Source organism: Rhipicephalus microplus, chromosome X (assembly GCF_043290135.1).
Source record: "Rhipicephalus microplus isolate Deutch F79 chromosome X, USDA_Rmic, whole genome shotgun sequence".
Classification (NCBI taxonomy): Eukaryota; Metazoa; Arthropoda; class Arachnida; order Ixodida; family Ixodidae; genus Rhipicephalus; species Rhipicephalus microplus.
This window is the reverse complement of record NC_134710.1, coordinates 292,517,103-292,536,453: the sequence shown is the minus strand read 5'-3', so window position 1 is coordinate 292,536,453 and position 19,351 is coordinate 292,517,103. Positions and strand designations below refer to the sequence as shown.

General features: G+C 43.9%; 1 protein-coding gene across 9 annotated transcripts in view; it reads right to left on the bottom strand.

Moving 5' to 3' along the window:
• LOC119161406 (uncharacterized) overlaps positions 1-19,351 on the bottom strand; it is a 201,196-nt gene that overhangs the window by 9,449 nt on the left and 172,396 nt on the right. For all 9 annotated transcript variants that reach the window (XM_037413853.2, XM_037413856.2, XM_075879330.1 and 6 more), the window contains 2 exons: positions 4,974-5,159; positions 1,826-2,049 (listed from right to left, as the gene is read on the bottom strand). In XM_037413853.2, the coding sequence (XP_037269750.2) occupies positions 1,826-2,049; positions 4,974-5,159 (410 nt within the window). The remainder of the gene's footprint in view (positions 1-1,825; positions 2,050-4,973; positions 5,160-19,351) is intronic.

Genomic DNA, 19,351 nt, shown 5'->3' with positions numbered 1-19,351 from the left:
GAGGGCGGCCCTTACACGAGTATATACGGTAGATTACGAGAAGGCCTTTGATTCAGTAGAAACATCAGCAGTCTTGCAGACACTGCGGAATCAGGGCGTCGACAAAGCACATATAAACATCCTGGAATAAATCTACAGGGGATCTACTGCTACCATAGGGCTTCATAAAGAAAGCAACAGAATACCAATCAAGGGTGTAAGGCAGGGGGGTACAATCTCCCCAATGCTATTTACCGCGTGCTTACAGGAGGTTTTCAGAGGCCATAGAATGGTAACAGTTAGGCATAAGACTTAATGGAGAGTACTAAGTAACCTGCACTTCACCGATGACATTGCATTGCTGAGTAACTCACGGGACAAATTGCAACTCATGATTACAGAGTAAGACAAGGAGAGCAGAAAAGTAGGTCCTAAATTTAATCTACAGAAAACTAAATGTACAACAACCTCGGAAGAGAACAGCGCTTCGAGATAGATAATAGTGCACTTGAAGTTGTAAAAGACTGTCTACTCAGGACAGGTAATAACTGTGGAGCCGAACCACGAGACTGAAGTAACTAGAAGAATAAGAATGGGGTGGAGCATATTTGGCAAGCACTCTCACAACTATCCCTCATGAGGAAGGTATACAACAGCTGCACCTTGCCGGTACTTAGCTACGGAGCTATGCTCAGACGCGGGAAATTCCACATATCCACTGCGGGTTCCAATTAGTTCGCTATAAAAAGGCCAAAACACATGCGATTCCTCCCACTTCCCGGCTGGAGTTTGACATAGCCAATCATTTGTTATATTCATCTTCGTTATATCGCCGTTCGACTGTAGTAGAGGAGTGGACCATAAAAACCGAAATGTGGGAGCATTTCGAAAACAGCCATACAAAGTTGACACCTCATGCTGTGGGTGACCTAACTTAGCATTTTTGTCATGTTGTGAATCGATTAGAGATCCAAGTTCATTTTTTTACTTTTTGTTTTTGTCCATTGGTGGCAGAGGACAGCTTACTGTAGTGTTCAAGAAAACAGCGATCGAGTTCACAAAGGCAAGAAATCTGGCCTGAAGTGTGTGGGCCATCTGCTGGGATGCTAGCACATGTCAATGCAAGCAGGAGCCGTGCATCACAAACAATAACTGGAAGTCCATCTCTGCAGGAGTGTTCTCACTGCTCCAATCTCACTAAATACCCTTTGTTGCTTTCTGCGATGTTGGCCTATCTGGTTACAACTGCACCTACGGCTACCAACAGGCAGATCGAGTAAACTACTGCACCTACGGCTACCAACAGGCAGATCGAGTAAACTACAGAAGCATTTGCTACTGGCCGGCGCTGAGGAATCGCATCACGTGCAGCAATCGGAAGAGAACTTTGTTTCAGTGCCAGACTGCAGCATATCTAGAACAAGAGACTGAGGTTGCAGACTTAATGCAAGAGCTGTATGCTGACCTTGACCTTGAACTTTCTTTCGCTGACAGACTGCAGCATATCTAGAACAGGAGACTGAAGTTGCAGACTTAATGCAGAAGCTGCGCTCATTGCTGACCTTGAAGCGTAATTAATGCTTTCGAGGGGGCTGCGACGTTCTACAGAGCTTACACTTGAGCTAATCTTCTGACTCTCTGCCACATTGAACTTGCCTGTAAACACGCGTGCCAATATTTTTTTTGCTTCTCAATTTTAAGTTATTCGAAGTACCAGGGTTGACCTATATTCCAGTTATTACAGTAGTCATCACTGGTCATTTTGGCACAAAATCTCACGTCTATACTCATCCACAGCAGGAAAAGCGTTAATCATGATACATGCTAAATGAGGTGAAACACTCACCCAAAGGCAGCTTCACTAGGTGCCTGTGTTGGCTCTGTTTGACCCTGCTGAGCCATGCTTTCAGTTGCCGTGCTGCTCGTCCCAAAAGAAGTGTCTGATGAAGCAGAGCCTCCAAAGGAGCCAAAGCTCTGGGCCTGTACTGCAGCACTGCCAGTGTCGTCCCCCGCAACCGAGACTGCACTGTGCTCCAGTACTGTTGGCAGGGGCCCCATGCTTTCCCAGACCTGCAGAATGTTGTCTGCTATTCGCACAAAACCAGCCACAAACCAGACTGTGTTCATTTTGTCACTGCCATCAGCACGTCGATGGATGGATATAACAGTAATCACCAGTGTCATAGTTGGTGAAGACATTTCATCATATGGCAGCGGATCAGAACGTATACTCAGCTGATACAGTCAATCCCGAATATATAAAACTCAGATATATAGAATTATTGGCTATATCGAACAGCTGAGAAATCCCATTAAATTTCCCACACAAAAGTATGGGATCGATGCATTCGTATATTGACTTCTGCACAGCGAGACACACGCCATATCGCACGCTGCACCATGCCTTGGCACAGAAAGTGCATTTTTCTTGGCAAATATTGATCAATCTTCAGCCGCGTTCTAACAAGTTCCGATTAATTTTCGTGTGTAGGTGGCGGAAAGACGATGTTATTCTATCGTGCCACTGTGGTTAATTTGTTGCACAGCGCTTGCGAGTGCACCGGTAATCTACAGGTCTTAATGCGCGGGCATAGCGTTTTTCAAAAAGACCGATTGCCAAGAACACCTAAATGAGATTGTCAAGTGACTCGGCGTTTTCGTTGCATTCCCTTCCTTGTTTACAATGGCACGCGATCCTGAAAAGCATGGCCTTCGAAATACGAAAACTCATTTTTTAGCGCTTCTGGTTTTTAAAACACATGCCTCAGAGGCTACGCATTCAACTTTTTCGCATCAAAGCAGCAGCTGCCAGCTAGAAAGCCACAAATGACATCGATATTGCTAACGTGTTGGTGGGAACTCTGTGTTGTCTTTTGCGCCTTGTGGACCTCTCCTCGTTCCTGATAAATCTTCAATCAGGAGTTCAAGCGAACGTTGACCCACACATAGCAATAAACGTTGTAACTGGCACTTGGAGCGACGTCATGTAAACCAGTCTTCAACTTCACTTTAGGGCCAGGGGACGACTTCGGGTGCGTCATGACCGCTGAAAACTGTGTACGGAGCCTCAATAAATTTTGCGACCTATCTGCGTTTCCCAGCATCATCTCCGACAGCAATGAGAGACTTCATCTGTGCAGATGACAACGTAGCTGTTTCTGACTGCATCGATGCTGAGATCATGGCTGCCGTTGCTGGTGCCGCGAAAGTGCCAATGCTTTCGCTGCCGCTGCTAACCAACCTTTTGCCGCGCTTCAAAGCCTGCACCAGTATTCTGCGTTGATCAATGCTGTTGTGGCCAAAAGAAGTGAATTCTATTTCAAAAGCTTCAATGATATTGAGGATGACTGAAACTTGACGGCGTGCAAAAAGCAAGACAAGTTTACAGAGTATTTTCATGCGACATCAAGTGCAGTAACTTGCAATTTGCACCTTATTCATATACTGTGAGCGAATCGTTATGTTAACGCTTGTAACGATTTCCTAGGCCTGAACTGATTTAGGGGGGGGACACAGATCTAAAAAGGCAGAAAGTCGCAAAAAAGCAGACTTTTTTTAAGTTGACATTTTCGGAATCTGCAACTATTTTTGCACTTATCTGAGAAGTTTCAAGTTTCTTGCCTCATTATTTCTGGCACAAAATTAATTTATAACACCCCCTGAGAGATGAATCTGAGCCCAAATAGACGCTGAAGTCGCGCTTTTTCCACGCCGAACCGTTGCAGTTACGCATGAGCTATCGTGGTCATCTTGGTTTCGTTTGGAAGGGTCGTTCTTCATCTTCAATTTCCCGCCACCAGTGGCTCACCTTGCTCATTGGTTTTTCAGCAAAAACGTGTCATCGAGAAGCACCACCGCCCGATTCTATTGGCTGCTTGGGGCACGTGACAAAACCTAGGCACCCCATTGGCCAAGTGGCGTTTCCGGCGTCTGCTTCTTAATCGTGACGCACACAGACATGCGCCATTTTGTCATGGTGCTGTCGACTGCCTGCCGCAGTAAAGAAGTTCCTCGCCGCACTAATTTGTGAAGAGGGTGTAGCGATCGTTTGTTCGCTGTGAACTTCAGGAAGAGCCCCGCTATCACTCAGCACAGGGAGGATAGCAAACTCGCGGTGTTCACCGGTGTAGGCCCAACTCACGTACGAGCCCGTCGGTTGTCGACAACGTCGCCGAAAGCGGCAGTGTTTTGGAGCTTCAACAGTTACAGGACGGTAAGTAAAAAACCAGAAGTGAAGCTACGAGAGATAGCAATCTTTGCAACGACGGAACGGATGCGCAGTCTTCATTTTCATGTTTCATTCATTCATGTTTTCACTGGCACTAACGTTGTTACCTAGATCAACTATTGTTGACGATCCAATTGCATGAGTTTTGGCGATCAAGATGGTGACTGACTGATCACCTTATTTCTGCAGCCAAAGTATCAACTGTGCTCTCACACACTGTCCTTAAACTTTACATCACTGTATGGCTCTGTCGAACTTACATTTGTCATGTCAGGCACGTTTGTTTTCTATTGGTGTTTGGCTTGTCTAGAAGCTTTACTTATGTAATGCAGTTGTGACAAATTTTGTAATATTGCTGCATTTATATACTTGGCACTATTTATATTGATAAAAAAATATTTTCAAGAATACACACATGTGTGTCCATGTTTTTGATAAATTTTTATTACTCTCAATGTGCGTGCTGGTAAGGCGGTGTTATTCCATCACGCTGATCTAGTTAGCATAATTTTAAACTATGCGAAATTCTAAACTATTTTTCAGTAAAAAGCGAGACCTCTTTATCCCCCCCTTCCCAATCCCTGAAATAAAGACAAGCTAGAGCACAACCACCATCCCAGGGCAATAAATTGTACCAACTAACTTATCACTAGGAAGAGCAACCATAAAATATATCTAATTGCTATAAAAATGAGCACCAAGTAATAATGAAGAGGCACACACATTCACCCATTGCACTACGAAAGCACACAAAGAGAGTTGTTACCTTCTTTACAGATGCTATCTTCAGATTCAGGTCATCCGTAGAAGGTGAAATGGGAGAGTTGGCAGAAGTGATTTCACTGGATAGTGACCGTGTAATAGCTATGTGTTTAGCCTGCTTTTCATCACTAAACTGGGCCAATTCAGAGTCAAATGTAAAGTCCAGCTTCATGTCAACGGTGTCTTCACCCTGCGCACAAGAAAAAGCAGTTTTCAGACAAACTCCTCAATCAGTGTTTCAGCTTTATGATTATCTGAACAACCAGTACATGCAAAATAAAAAGAATAGAACTATTTACTCTTGACCAAGCTTCGATTTGAAGTTATTCAACCAAAATCAATATTCGCTTCGAAGAGAAAATTCACTATTCACACAAGGCCATAAAGGAGATATTTATCAAGAGCTTCCCTGGGAAATTTGGCGGGGGCAGGTGAAGGTACCCCTTACGTAATCCACTTCTCTGATCACTAAATAATGAAATGGTGTACGAACGATACTGTTTTGGAATACGTTTAGTAGACGTGAATGTAAACGTGAATTTAGGCAAGGCTGAAAGTAATGCTGAAGACGAGTAGACAGGATCAAAGTCTGCAATCAGTCACTTGAACTCGCACTCAATTTTTTTTTTTTTTTTGAACTGTACAACCTCAGTCAGACTCCAGCTCACCAAATACTCACCCGGACTCATACACACGACTCGATCCAAGATTGTGTGAATGGACTCATGATTGATTTTGCCGACCTACGATTGCGGTTGATGCAAATTTGATGATGACAGAAAATTTAAGGTTGTGTAAGATGGACTACATTATATCAAATACGCCACGATTCAGTGTTATACGAACGGGTTCCCCAGTCACCGAAAATGACAAATACGCGGCTGACCGCTACACATGAACGGCACACAACAGGGCTTGTCTCTTGGAAGGCCTGTTCAACACTTGACTTCAAAAAGAGCAAATGCTGCAAAACTCACTGGACTTTCCCTTACTATGCAGCCGAAGTGGCCGGAAAACCACGCCGCGAGACCGACAGGAGAAAATTGGGACGTATACCAATTTTTCCGCACCACGATAGCAGGCTGCCTTTTTGCTACACGGCTTTGGCTACACAGGCTGCACTAAGGAGAAAATTGGGACGTATACCAATTTTTCCGCACCACGATAGCAGGCTGCCTTTTTGCTACACGGCTTTGGCTACACAGGCTGCACTAGCTCTCAACAGCATGGAGCAGCATTTCTCTTTTGGAGCAGTTTGGAGCACTTGGAGCAGCATTTCCATCACTGAGGTGTAAACAGTTTTCTTTCGATGCTTTGGATGCATAACTAGAACTCTACGAATTTGAATGCACAGGAACCGGGCAAAATGGAATGAAGCCCGCTCTAACGCGGTCATTTTGGTATCGAAAAGCTGTCGCATTTGGCTTCTCTTCATTGCTCAGTTGAGTAACACTGAGCTGGCCACTTTCACAAAAAAAGAAAAGAAAGTAGTAAAACGCCATTGGCCACTTCTGATCACGTGGTAAAATGGCATCATCCGATTGGCTTAGGGCGCTGTATTTGAAAACCTGGCTCATTGAGGCACCATTTTGGCTTAGGGTACGATCCTACGACGAACGCATTCTGAGGAAAGAGAAAGTTCCACTCTGTATATCATATAGGCCAAAATTAAAAACGGGCTAACGGCACGACATCGCGGGTTTCTACAGGCGATCAGCAAGCGAGCGTCCTTGCTTCAGCACGCGATAATGATGATGGAGGTGATTGCGGTCCGCTCCACGAAGGCTTGGTATCGCACCACTCTGTAACCGATGGGCAAGCGACTCACAGTGCCGGGGCATCCGACATCGTCGGCGCAGGTCAAAGCAGTCTTGCAAGATAAGGGCATGCTGTTGTCTGGCTTACAAGCGACAAGCAAGTGACCCGCGAAGATGCAACGGACTGCGATCTTCCCGAGAACGACTGCATTCTTCGTGCCTAGTCTAGCCTTGTGCGTGTTGACACTGAAGCTGTCATGAGCCGCGACATAGTCCAAGTGAGTGCTCGTGAGCAGGTCATGCCTGAACGACTTGAGTGAACACAAGCGACAGCGTCAAAGACTGCGGTTTTCCCCGATGCAAGCGACGAGTCGTCTGTCTCCGCTGCGGACACTGCAGCTTCGTATTTGATGGTCTATTTGGAGATCCTGAATGGGCTGCTTCGCCCATTCCCTATGGTGCAAAGTATGCAAAGTATGTATATGGTGCAAAGTGATGCAAAGTATGTGGCGGGTGTGCGAAACTAGTCACGGGTGACCGCGACTACGGCCTTACCGATAGTGAAGTGCGACTGGTGACGAAGTGTTGACGACATGGAACTTGCGCAGAGTCGATAGTGAAAAGGTGTGCAATGCATTCGAGATAAACATTTTATTCACGCGCACAATGCTCTGTAGCGGGAACGGCCAGACATTCATGATATTTTCGCATCAAAGGGTTTGTTGCAGAGGAGGCTGCTCAATAAAACTTTTTTTTTACTTGGTTCTCCAAGTGGCAATTCTGATGGTGTCATATTGGAGCAACAATATCACTGGTTCTACTCAACCAGTCTCAGTAATTCTTTTTTTGTCAGAAAAGCGATGAATTGACAAGTGCAGTAGAACTAATACGTAGTTACATATTATTAAAGAACATTTATAAAAAAATTTTGTGAAATTATTACAGGGCTTTCCAAATAAATATTCAGATGCCCTAATTTTATTAAATATTATTCTAAAATATTCATTTTTGCCTTATTGAACTTGTATATCATCCTCGATCTCTGTAGTGCTGAAGACATTTCCATAATTAGGTCCAACCTGTCCTGAAGTGTTTTTTCTCGATTTCTCAAAACTGCGTTTTTGATCATGGTGTAGTTTTGGAGTGACGATATCTCTCGTGGAACTTGACCTATTACAGTGATTCTTGTTCTTTAAGAACGGGGATAAATGGGGAGTGCAGTAGGCATAAAATTTGAACAAAGAACATGAGAGATGTTTTCAAAAAGTAATAATTTCTCCAAGGTGTTACTAAAGCATTTTGCTTACAAAAGTATGACATGCTGTAACTTTGGCTAAAATCAGTCTAGAGCATTCATTTTTGTAGCACTGCAAGCTCCTACTATACAACATCATTTTCACATGGCACTGTCTTTTATTACTACCAGCTTTCAAGAAAAAACGCCTCCAAATTATTCAATGCAAAAAACAAATTTCTCAATATTTTGAAAAGTACTTGCTCCACAGAAAAAGTAATATTTGAAATCAGCAGGTCAAAATACATAAAAGATAGTAGTTTGAACAAAATTTGCCAATAAATAAATAATATAATAAATAAATAATAATAAATAAATAATAAATAATAAATAAATAAGTTGTTTAGTGGCCCCTTAAAGGGCCACTAAACAACTAGAAGGTCCAAATATTGTGGTAAAGAGAAATATGTGCACTTTTACTTCATGAACATGCTGCCGCAAGAATTTTGCAAACACCTGCTATATTAAGGAAGTTGCAGGGGCTACAGCTGGCTTCTAATTTTCCCTGGCCCCGCCACCCTTCTTCAGAGGAAGTGGAAGGCGTGGCCAGTCGTCGCGACTCCGCCCACTTCGGCAATGCGACAAGATGTCAGCGATTGAAGTCATCGGTGAACTTGATTATTCTGCCGTTGCTTCTCCGCAGCCCAGTCACTCGATTTGGAGCAGACAACGATTTGTAACAAAACTGCATTCCAAAACCTGGACATGAAGTTGGCCAGATTTTACTGAAGTTCGAGTTTTTTGGGAGCACACTGTCGCGCCGTCTGGGAGCAGCAACACAAAACGCAAATAATGCACTCACTAGTGGGTGTGGTGATCAACAGGTGACGCGACAATATGTTCACTTCCAAAAACTGGGTCAGTGAAGTGTCCCGATTTCAATGCATGGAGCCTGCAGGGATTTTGCAACTCTTATGATTGAATAGCTCCATCATAGCTGTGGGTGGGAACAGGAACTGTCGTTGACTTCACTACTGTTGGTTGAGACCTAAACCAGACCAATCGACAAGCTGCGTCACATCGCCGTTCGCAGAGTTCTCACTGCGCATGCAAGGAGCGCAAAAATTGTTTTTCGAAATGGAGGCTTTGTGTGGTGCAAAGCTCTGTAATATTAAGAAAACGCGATCACTGCAGTCTACTCTACGAATTACCAAGCTTATTTAGAGGGTGTAAAAAAAAAAAAAATCGCTGCCTGTTGACTGGCCCTTCAAAGGAAGAAGGAAACAATACAAGGTGAGGGTTGTGTTTTCCGCACCTAAAGCTTAGTAACATTTCTTTCGCAGAGCGCAAAAGGTGGCAGCGGTCTGCAGTGGGCAGAGAAAAGTACTATTAGAGGCATGCCAATTGTTTTTTCAATTGTTGTGCAAGAGTTGCTAACAGAACTCCTCTTGTGTTCACATATATACATTGTTCAGACTGGCTGATGTATCAACACGCGCCTCAGATAGCATCAAAATACATTGAATGAAGCCATCTCATCACACCTCCCGTTTTCAGTTATGCAAATGCAATTTCATCTGAAGGCCTGGTAGTTTTGCTCAGTTTCCCTAACCAGCAGCGCGAGAAATCTCGGAGACTTATCATAAAGGACCTTGTTTAAGTCAATTAACCTTCACTATCGTAACACAAGAAACTTGACTTTATTATTCAACTGTAAACACGCGTCTCAATTCTTAGTTCTTTTGTACCTCTTTGTGACATGCTCGATAGACGCCCCGTTTTTTAATATATATTTGTTAACACGTGCGATAACCTTCCAGTCGCGAGCGAGCGTTTCCGGTGTGCATATTTCTTTCCTAGTCCTACTTTTTTGTTTTTGCCCTGCATATAGGCTTTATTGCAACCTGCAGTTACAGTGCCAAGGGAAGTTGGCAGATGCGTATGCTGCGAGCGACCCACACTGGTCTAATCAATGTATCTTATTTTATGAAATTGCGCTTACTTCTAAAGCTTTCCGTAAGTATTCCAGGACCATACAATTTACTCTTATACAGCATCAAAGGACATTGATTCCTAATGCATCCATGAATTTGTGAACAGTGCTTGCACCTTTTAGGCAACCAAGTTGTACTGTTCTTTTATTTACGCTAAAGGTGGACTGACGCTAAAGTATACTAATAACTGACGCGTTTGAGTGTGATGGCCTATTCCACCAGCTTGAGCGGCTCAAACATTGAAGTTCATGAGTGAATCACACAGTATTATAATGTCTTGTCAAATCACTTTATATGAGAAGCGCTGGCACGATGTGTACGGAAAGTTGAAGCGGGAGGCCCTAGCGCTCGTCGCGGCAGCTGCTGCGGTGTACCAACTTTTCCCATAAGCGTTTGCGTGCCCTTTCGAGGTGCTAGTACGCTTGAAAAAGGTCTATTAGTTCTTGTTTATCTTCACAATGAGCTTTCCACTACAATGAGAATTTGCACTACAACGAAAACTTCTCGGTTCCTCATCAGCAGCTCATAGGAGTTCTTGCCACAACGAACACTTTATTCTCTGCCGTCCCCCGCTTCAACAAAATACGACGTTGCCATTCCAGGCTAAGATATTTAATTCTTGCAGTAAACACAATCTATAACATTTGATGCACTTTCAGAAACTGAAAATACGTCGACGAAGTCTAAAACAAGCGTTGGCATCACCAGAAACCGCCACTGTTTACCAAGCATGGGTGCCACCATTTCTCAATAGCGATGGCAATGAGACTGCCCTGCTTTTGCCACAGGCTTGCTTTTGAGCTGCAGACTAACCGCAATCTGAAGCTCAGTCACTCAGTTCATGGTTTCCTTCACGCAGCTGCTAGATGCAACCGCTGAACGATGCCTTTTCCAATGCCAATGCGTATCATTCTGTTTGCGCTTGGGCCGTGTGGTAACATGTCAGAGCGGCTGTTCGTCTGCATTATCAACCAGCGGCGAGTGATGGACGATAACAATAGCACAAAATAAGGCAAAAGTCACCGCTTCACGATACCCCCGCCTCCATCTCAGTGTTGTCGGATACACTTTGATGGCAGACAGCTGCTGGTGTCAACGTGTTAATGCAACTGTTAGGTTCGTTCAAGAAAGCTGTTGTGGCTATTGTTTCAGCACGCTTTTCACCATGCCGTTGCAATGCATGGGTGAGAATTGCGTCGCGACACTCCTGGGGAAGAGTAGGAAGCAGCCGACACTTAGAATTTCGGGAATAAAAGTACCTTTGTTTGGGTAACTCAGATAATTGACTGCACCTACTTCGCTTTACAGGTGAAAGAACTACAAACTGCTCCTTGGTGCTCACTGCTCTCGTTCTACCACAGTGGTTTTACTCCTGTGTGACAACTGAAACACACTGGCTTCGAAGAGAGCACTTTCAGTGTGCTTTTGTGTGGTCCTCCTTTGCCAATATAATTTGCCATTAGAAAAATATTCTAAAATATTTGATACAATTTCAAGGGTGGAACAGGGTACATGGGTATGGGAACAGTCCTAACAGCAGGCTAAAGTGCTTTTTGTACCACGGTTGGAGCAGCCAGAAAGAAGTTTTGGAGCAGTAAGAAAATTCAGAGCATATGTAGCCCTGTTCAAAGCACTCGTGAAGATATATTTGTTCAATGCTGCACTTTTCAAAAACTCAGCTAAATTGTGCGTCAGCCTCATTAGTGTGAGAAATTATATGGACGCTTCCGGCGGGCTTCTGCCATTGCAGTCATGTTTCGTATAAATTAAAAATTGACAATATACCTCTGCCACGGCCGCTGGATAAAAAACAAGGTGCGGCTAGCTGCGTCGCGTCGCAGTCAATAGGCGAGCGCGTCTGGGCAGAGTTGACAGTTTCGGCCACTTTTTTGAGGAGGACGCTGATGCTCCACCCGTCGAAACGGATGGCACTTAGTGTTGCAATGTGATTGCATGACGATTTGTGCGTGTCCTTGCACTTTTTCACGCTTATTTTGTGTGCTATCATGTGTGGGGCAGTTTACCTCGTGTTTCCTGTGATCGATTAAGATTCTTTGGTGCACACGTGCGTGGCCGACTTTTTTAGTGGTGCGACGCCCAGAAGCTGTTGTGTGCCACTGAGCAGCTCGGACGCAAAAAAAAGAAAAAAACTACACTGAAGCACAATGTATTCCCCTGCAATCTACAGTTTCAAGAAGTGTGACACTGAAGCACAATGTATTCCCCTGCGATCTACAGTTTCAAGAAGTGTGCCGGGATGCGTATTATTCGTAACAGAGCACTAATTTATCTCACAAACGAGCTCTGATGCAGATGCGCGCAGCCGCCTGCAGACCACAGTATTTAAATTGTGCGTGCTTTTCGATGGGCCGATACGGCAGCCCTTGGAATCTATATGGCGATGGCCTCCCCATGAAAAATCGTAACTCTTTCCTTTCAAGCGAGTCAAACGGGCACCATTTATAGAAAGTATTGAGGCCTATACTCTACGACAGATTGGCCTTCCTAGGGCTAACTGTTCACATATGTGGTGTAACAGGTACTCCCAATAACGATTCAGAATCAAACCTGTGATGTGCAGCTGCAAAACGCATTGTTTACAGCCTACTGTGCCCTATAGAAATGCGTGTGAAAGCGCTTATCCTGGGAAAAGTGATGGCACCCAAGCAGGTGCGAGATGAGCTAGGCCCATCCCACCCCTTCGGCGGCACACAGCAGGATGCATCTTGTTTTTTATCCAGTGGCCATGCCCCTGTGCACCTTATGTTCTATTCGCCAATAAAAGTTTGCGAGCAAGGGCGACAAAGTAGAGATCAAACGATCTGGCCCCTCTTCGGCATTCGGACAACGTGCGCGATCTCCGATATCCCCGCCCAGGAGGCCCGTAATTGAAGCAGAAAGGAAGCGCTCTGCTTGTCTAGAAAGAGCATGAAAAAGATAAATATCTGGGGTTTAACATCTCAAAACTACCATATGATCATGAGAGATGCCGTAATGGAGGTCTCCGGAAATTTCTACCACCTGGGGTTAACGTGCCCCCAAGCCCGAGCACACGGGCCTACAGCATTTTCGCCTCCCTCGAAAATGCAGCCGCAGCAGCAGAGATTCAATCTCGCAACCTGCGGGTCAGCAGCTGAGTACCTTAGCCACTAGACCACCACGGCGGGGCAGAGCATGAAAAAGAAAAAAAAAAACAATGAAGGGGGGGAAGGGGTCACTCGAGCGACAACTATGAACTTTGCTTCTAAGGCTATGGTAGCGTGCAGCGCCACGGGAACTGTACTGGCGTGCAACGCTGTCTGAGCAGTCATGAGCGGGCGGCTCGCATACAAGGCTGCATCATGCACTCTCACTGCAAAGAAACGGTGCAGAAAGTGTTGCTCTCCTCGAAGTGGCTGTGGGAGAACCACGCTTCGGCGTCTAAAAGCGCCAAACAAGAAAGCCAAGCATTCACGTCAACGAGCATGTTCCATTTCACTCAATGTTATCTTCTTCATTGTTCTCGAACTGCTTCGATGTGCGTGATATTCCCGCATATAAGGTTCAAACAATTTATAACAATGGCCATATTTTCATACACTAGCATTTTGTACACTTGTGTGAGATTGAAACCAAAAGAATCAGCTGCCAGCCTCACTTCGTATAACATTACAATTTGCTACTTCTGCTACTATCGCATTCGTTCCTCCCCCCTTACGGTGCAACTGCGACTTTTTTTTTAGTTATGTACAGCCACCCATGTATATTTTTTTTTTACCTGAACACGTGAGCGTCAGCCGCCGAGTCAATAAACGCGAAGCACAGCGACCAAATGATGTTTGCAGCGATTGCGTGCACACAGCGATCGCGACTACGCCCTAAGGATCATAGTTCACAACTACGATCCTTCGTTTCAGCATTCACAGTTTTTACGAAACCCGAACTATAACTGTTTTGAAAAAACCAACAAATACAATGTTTCAGCCATAGTTCCGGGCACGGCACTTGATCAATTTCGCACTTTGCGGCTGAATTCTGATGCTGAGGCGCAGTATGGCGCTGATAGGAGAGTTTGGCGCAGCAAGGGTGGTTCGGAGCAGGATGGTGCAGGTAAGCAAGATTGGCACACAATGGCACAAATGACGCAGCTGTTCCACCCCTGAATTTGCACTCACACGTGAATATACGAATAAAGCACCGCATCTCACATGAACAGCTACTGAAGACTAGAGATGAGCTAATAAAATGTTTAAATCTTATGCTCTAGTCACAGCAACTGACATGAAAACCACAAGGAAAATATAGAGATAAGCAATGCACTCACCGCACCATTGCTAGGCGATAGCGTGGAAAGTTTTTTCTTGTGATAGCAATTATATGAACACTTGTGATGGGCTTTTACCGTGACCTTCATATTCTGTGCTAAGTCCAACTTGATAACATCCCGCTGCATGTTATACCTGCCATCGAATGCTCAAGCAGAGAGGAAACGCGCCACCTGTCCTGAAGGAGAATGAGAAGACACGGGCGAGGGGCTGCTCAAGCAGCAGTAGTGAACTTGGATTCTAAGAGCACAGTCATGATAGCTGGCACATGAGCAATCTCGACAGGTATAAGTGCACGGCTAATATACCCTTCTACATATTGCACCCTCCACAAAATGACGGCGAAAAGAGCCCTTCTACCTGTAGTGTAGTATTCTCTCACACTAGCGTTATGCAATATCGGATTCCAAAGAGTTAGCTCCCATACTTACTATATATAACATTACAATTTGTTGCTGTTCATGGCTTTGCCCATGCATTGAAACACAACTTTTCATAGTCTGATGGTCACTATCAGATTGTATGTTGTGCTCGGCAACGGTGCAGTTTTCATGGTCTGATGGTCACAATCAGAGTGCATGCTGTGCTCGACAACGGTAACAGCTCCACTGTTAAAAAATAGTTACATAATGAGGTATGAACACAGAGGCCACCTCACCTTAACAAGATTCACATAATTGTTCATTTGACTCAAGATTCATACATGGTGTTAAACCCCTGCACGGTGCTAGCTAGTAACATGCATGAATCAAACAACATGGAATATGGATGCAACTGTGTCTTTTGTATATCCAATGCGTGTTGCTTGGTCAATGGTAAGACTGATAAATTTCGCGTTGTGGACGGGAATGGCAGTTTGAGCGCTGGTGGTCAGATTGGCCACATACTTCCTAGCAGCTCGTGCTCGAGCTTTATTACAGAGCTAATTTATTCTGCGCTTGAAGATCAAAGGACTGCCATGCTACTCCCACTTTTACTGTGCTTCATCTGAACACACTTCATTTTTACCATGTCAACAAAACGAAAAACTTGTCTACAAATGTATATGCCCACGCCTCATGTAATGCCCCTTTGTGGGCCTATGAGATATTCGAGCAAAATAGTAGAGACATAGCCAACAAATTTATGGCACTAAAAGTTACAAAAGTGTGAATCTGCAGTATTTTGTTACAGCGGCATAGACTCGAACCCCTTTACAATGAAACTGATGGGGCGCAGAAAAAAACTTCATTGAAGCGAAAATTTCATTGTAGTGAAATAAAGAAATATATAGCCGACCTGGGCTAGCAAAACAAAGTAACTTTTACAGTAATACCCCGTTAACTCGAACTCGCATATTTTGAAAAATTGGCTAAGTCGATATTTTTCGTGGCACCGAACCTTCTTCGTTACGTCTCATGTATTTTTTCCCCTTTATCTCTAAGCATTTCTGCATCGGATTGCAGATATCTCAAAATCTTGAGTGGGAGTAGAACCGAAACTCTGCCACCGGGCCATCACACAAGATTTGCATCATGCTGCTACGCCAGAAATCCGCCAAATTTTTACTTTTTATTTCTTACTTGGCCGCGCGTGCCGCTAAGATGACATTTTCCGCGAACGTATGTCTGAGCCTAGCGGCATATCAACTTTGTCGAACAACCCTGTGGCACGTCATGCGACTCCCGCGCAGCAGGCCTCGCTCTTTGCTTCACGCTTAGCGTAGTCGCATAGTTTTTCTTGTCCGTTGGGCAGTGCTCGTTTTTCTAAGGTGTGATTTCCATTCGGTCTAATCTGCGCAACGCACGAGGTACGGATTTAACGCCAACTTTGAGGAGTGGCGATTTAGTGCGAGTGTGGCAAGCATGGCATCCCAAAACCAGTGCAAGTCGCTAATGCTAGAAATGAAGGCTGCCTTAAGGGGAAATGCTACTCGAAGACACTTTTTTTTTAATAGTCACCCTAGAGCAATGAAACTTGAGCTGTTTATGGAACTTTTTATGCTGATTACAAATATATAATTAGTTTTCTTGTAAGTTACACACTTTTAACTCTGCAACATGACAAAGTGAAAACCTTAACCCTTTTGCCCCCTCTTTTCATCCCTAAACTTCTGTAATTTTTTACCATTCATAGCTCATAATGCTTCGAATAAAGTGTAGAGTGCAAAAAAGAAGCACAAAAGAAGAAGAGTGCAAATTAAGAAGCACATACAATATATGTAATACGTGTGAAAATAACAGACGTAAAAAGTCCATATTTCACCTACCCTAGTAAAGGTATACATGATATTTTTAATATGCAATAAAATATTGAAATTTAAACTAGATAATTGCATTTGTCATACTTTGGAAAAAATTCGGGGCGAAATTTCATGCAGATCCGAGCACTAGAAGTGCCTTAAAAAGGAGGAGCACATAGGAAAAATGGCGAAATTTGTGTTTTGAGAAAAACGAGTTTTAAAGTTGAAATTGAGTTTTTATTTATGAAGGATATCATTAAATATGCAAGCGAAACGCCGTTCAAACAACGATCAACAAGTTTTTCAAGCCACTGCAGCTCTAACACTGGCTACCCTGACGGTACCTGCTGTCTGCTGAATGCATTTTTTTTTTTATTAACGGCTCTTTTCAGAGCCACCCCACTGATGCTTTGGCAGAGTTTCGAAGTCTGGTACTTCGACCTTGACCCTCTTGATCTGAGAAATATCAATGAAATGGTGCGTTTTTTGCTTGCATTGAGAAATATTAGCAAAATGGTGCGTTTTTTTGCTTGCATTGAAAATTATCAGTAAAATAATGCGTTTTTTTTTTGCTTGCATGCATTTTTTCGGACTGCCGGAATTTTCAGACGGTTTTTCGCTCCCTAGAGGGTTCGAAATATCGGCAGTTGACTGTAGTGATTTTGCTAAAAAGCGCTGCATTTTCCCCAGCGATTTGCACAACTTTGCTTATCTCGAAATTTCTCTTGGTTTTTACAACTTTGAGTCAACGAGGTATTACTGTACTTCCAAAATTAGAAAAGGGTCGGCTGCTTCATTTTTTGTTTCCCCAGCAGCAGCATACAGACGGGATTTTCACACATGCATAATGGCACCATGTAGAAAAGGCGTGCTGAAACAACAATGGCCACAATGGCTTTTGTGAAGGAGCCCAACAGTTGCACCAACACGCTAACAGCAGCAGCTGTCTACCGTCAAAAGGTATTGGACAACGCTGACTGAGACGCAGGTGTGGTATGTTGAGCGGTAACTATGCTTTATTCTATGCTATTCTTATCCACTAGTAAGAGCTAGCTTATGTTGATAACGTGGACGAACAGCCGCTCTTGACCAGTCGCCACATTGGCCAAGTGCAAAAATAACGAAAAGCACTGGTTGAGAAAAAGAATCGTTCTGCGATTGCACCCTGCAGCAGCGTGTAGGAATCTAAGCTTCAGCTCCGTATTGTCTGTGGCTCAGAAAGAAGCCAGTGGCAAAAGCACGGCAGTTTCACTGCCATCGCTATCGAGCAATGGCGCCCTCCATGTTTAGGAAATGGCGGCTGTATCTTGTGGAGCCAATGCGCATTTTAGACTTCGTAGACATATTTTTATGTTCTGGAATTACATTAAAATGTTCAACATCTTGTGGAGCCAATGCACATTTTAGACTTGGTAGAAATATTTTTATGTTCTGGAATTACATTAAAATGTTCAATATTGTGCTTACTACACAGCATCAAATATTTTTATACATATAAAATGAATGAAATGAAATGAATGAATGAAATATCAGAGCCTGACTTGCATCGTAAAATTTCGTTAAGTGGGACAGCCGAAAAGAAGTGTTCATTGTGGCGAGAATATTTATGCATAGACGCCTACGGAATGTTGACGGGGAATCTAGAATTTTCCGTTGTAGTGAAATTTTTGATGAAACAGCGTTCATTCTTGTGGGGTTTGACTGTACAACACACAAGTGAAGCCTAACCAAGCAAATTTAACACACAGACTTCATACAGCCCTTCCAGCCCTGGCAACTGGAGGCCTCAGTTGCGAAGACCAAAAAGTCTTGTTCGTATTTTATACTTGCTTTTTTTTTAAGAAATGAACTAACAAAATGCAGTTCAAACACATACAACAATTACAGTGGACTTAATGACAAGCTCCCTGCATAAGACTTACAATAAAAAAATGACCCGTAGAAGGAGTCTCTTCCTTTTCTCATGAACGGTTGCGGGCTACGTGGATAAGTCCTACTTGCACTATATTCACTACAATTGAATCCACTTATATACGAGTGTGCTTGAGCAGCTAGAACAATGTGGAAACGATGTTGTGAAAGGGTAAGAATGCAGAACTTATCTGTTCCATAAGCTTGACGCCCTCAGATCTACACCGTTGGCTAGAAAATGGCAAACCAACAGTTCCTTCCAGTCCATTGGCTCCCTAAACCTGCCAGAAATCTTCGTACTATACATCCACCCTACACTAAAAAAAAAAAAAAAAAAAAAAAAACACTAGCATACGAGCGCTGTTAGAAAAATATCCGGCCCTTTTTTTTTCCTTTTTCTTTTTGTGAGCACCCGATGAATTTGAAACAAGTGCGCTTGCATCAGCCAACCTTGAAGCTGTGAATTTTGTCACTCGCTGGGATCCAGCGTTTGAGTGAGGTAGTGCGCAGTGCTCCCATCGGTTTTTCATTGCAAGGAAAAGGACAGAGCGACTGGAGCAGTGCTACTGCATCAAATTTTGCCAGAAACTGGGCCAGACTGCTTTCGATTACGGCGCTGTGAGCCACACATACATTAAGGAGTGGTACAACTGGTTTAAAGACTGCCGCATATCTGGGGTGAGTGAGCCACGCTTTGGTCGGCCATCAATATGCCGAAATGATCAGGTCACTGTCGAAGTGAATGATGTGGTGACGCCGCACAGTCGTGTGAATAACTGAAATTGCGGAAGAGGTGGGCATCAGCACTTTCTTTGCACATTCCATTACGACTGAAGATTTGGCCATGAAGAGAGACCCTGAAACCAAATCCCAGTTGTCGCAGTGGAGGCATTCATTCCACGTCCTGAAGACCAAAGAAGGACCGCCAAGTACGCAGCAACGTCAAAGTGATGCTGAGTTC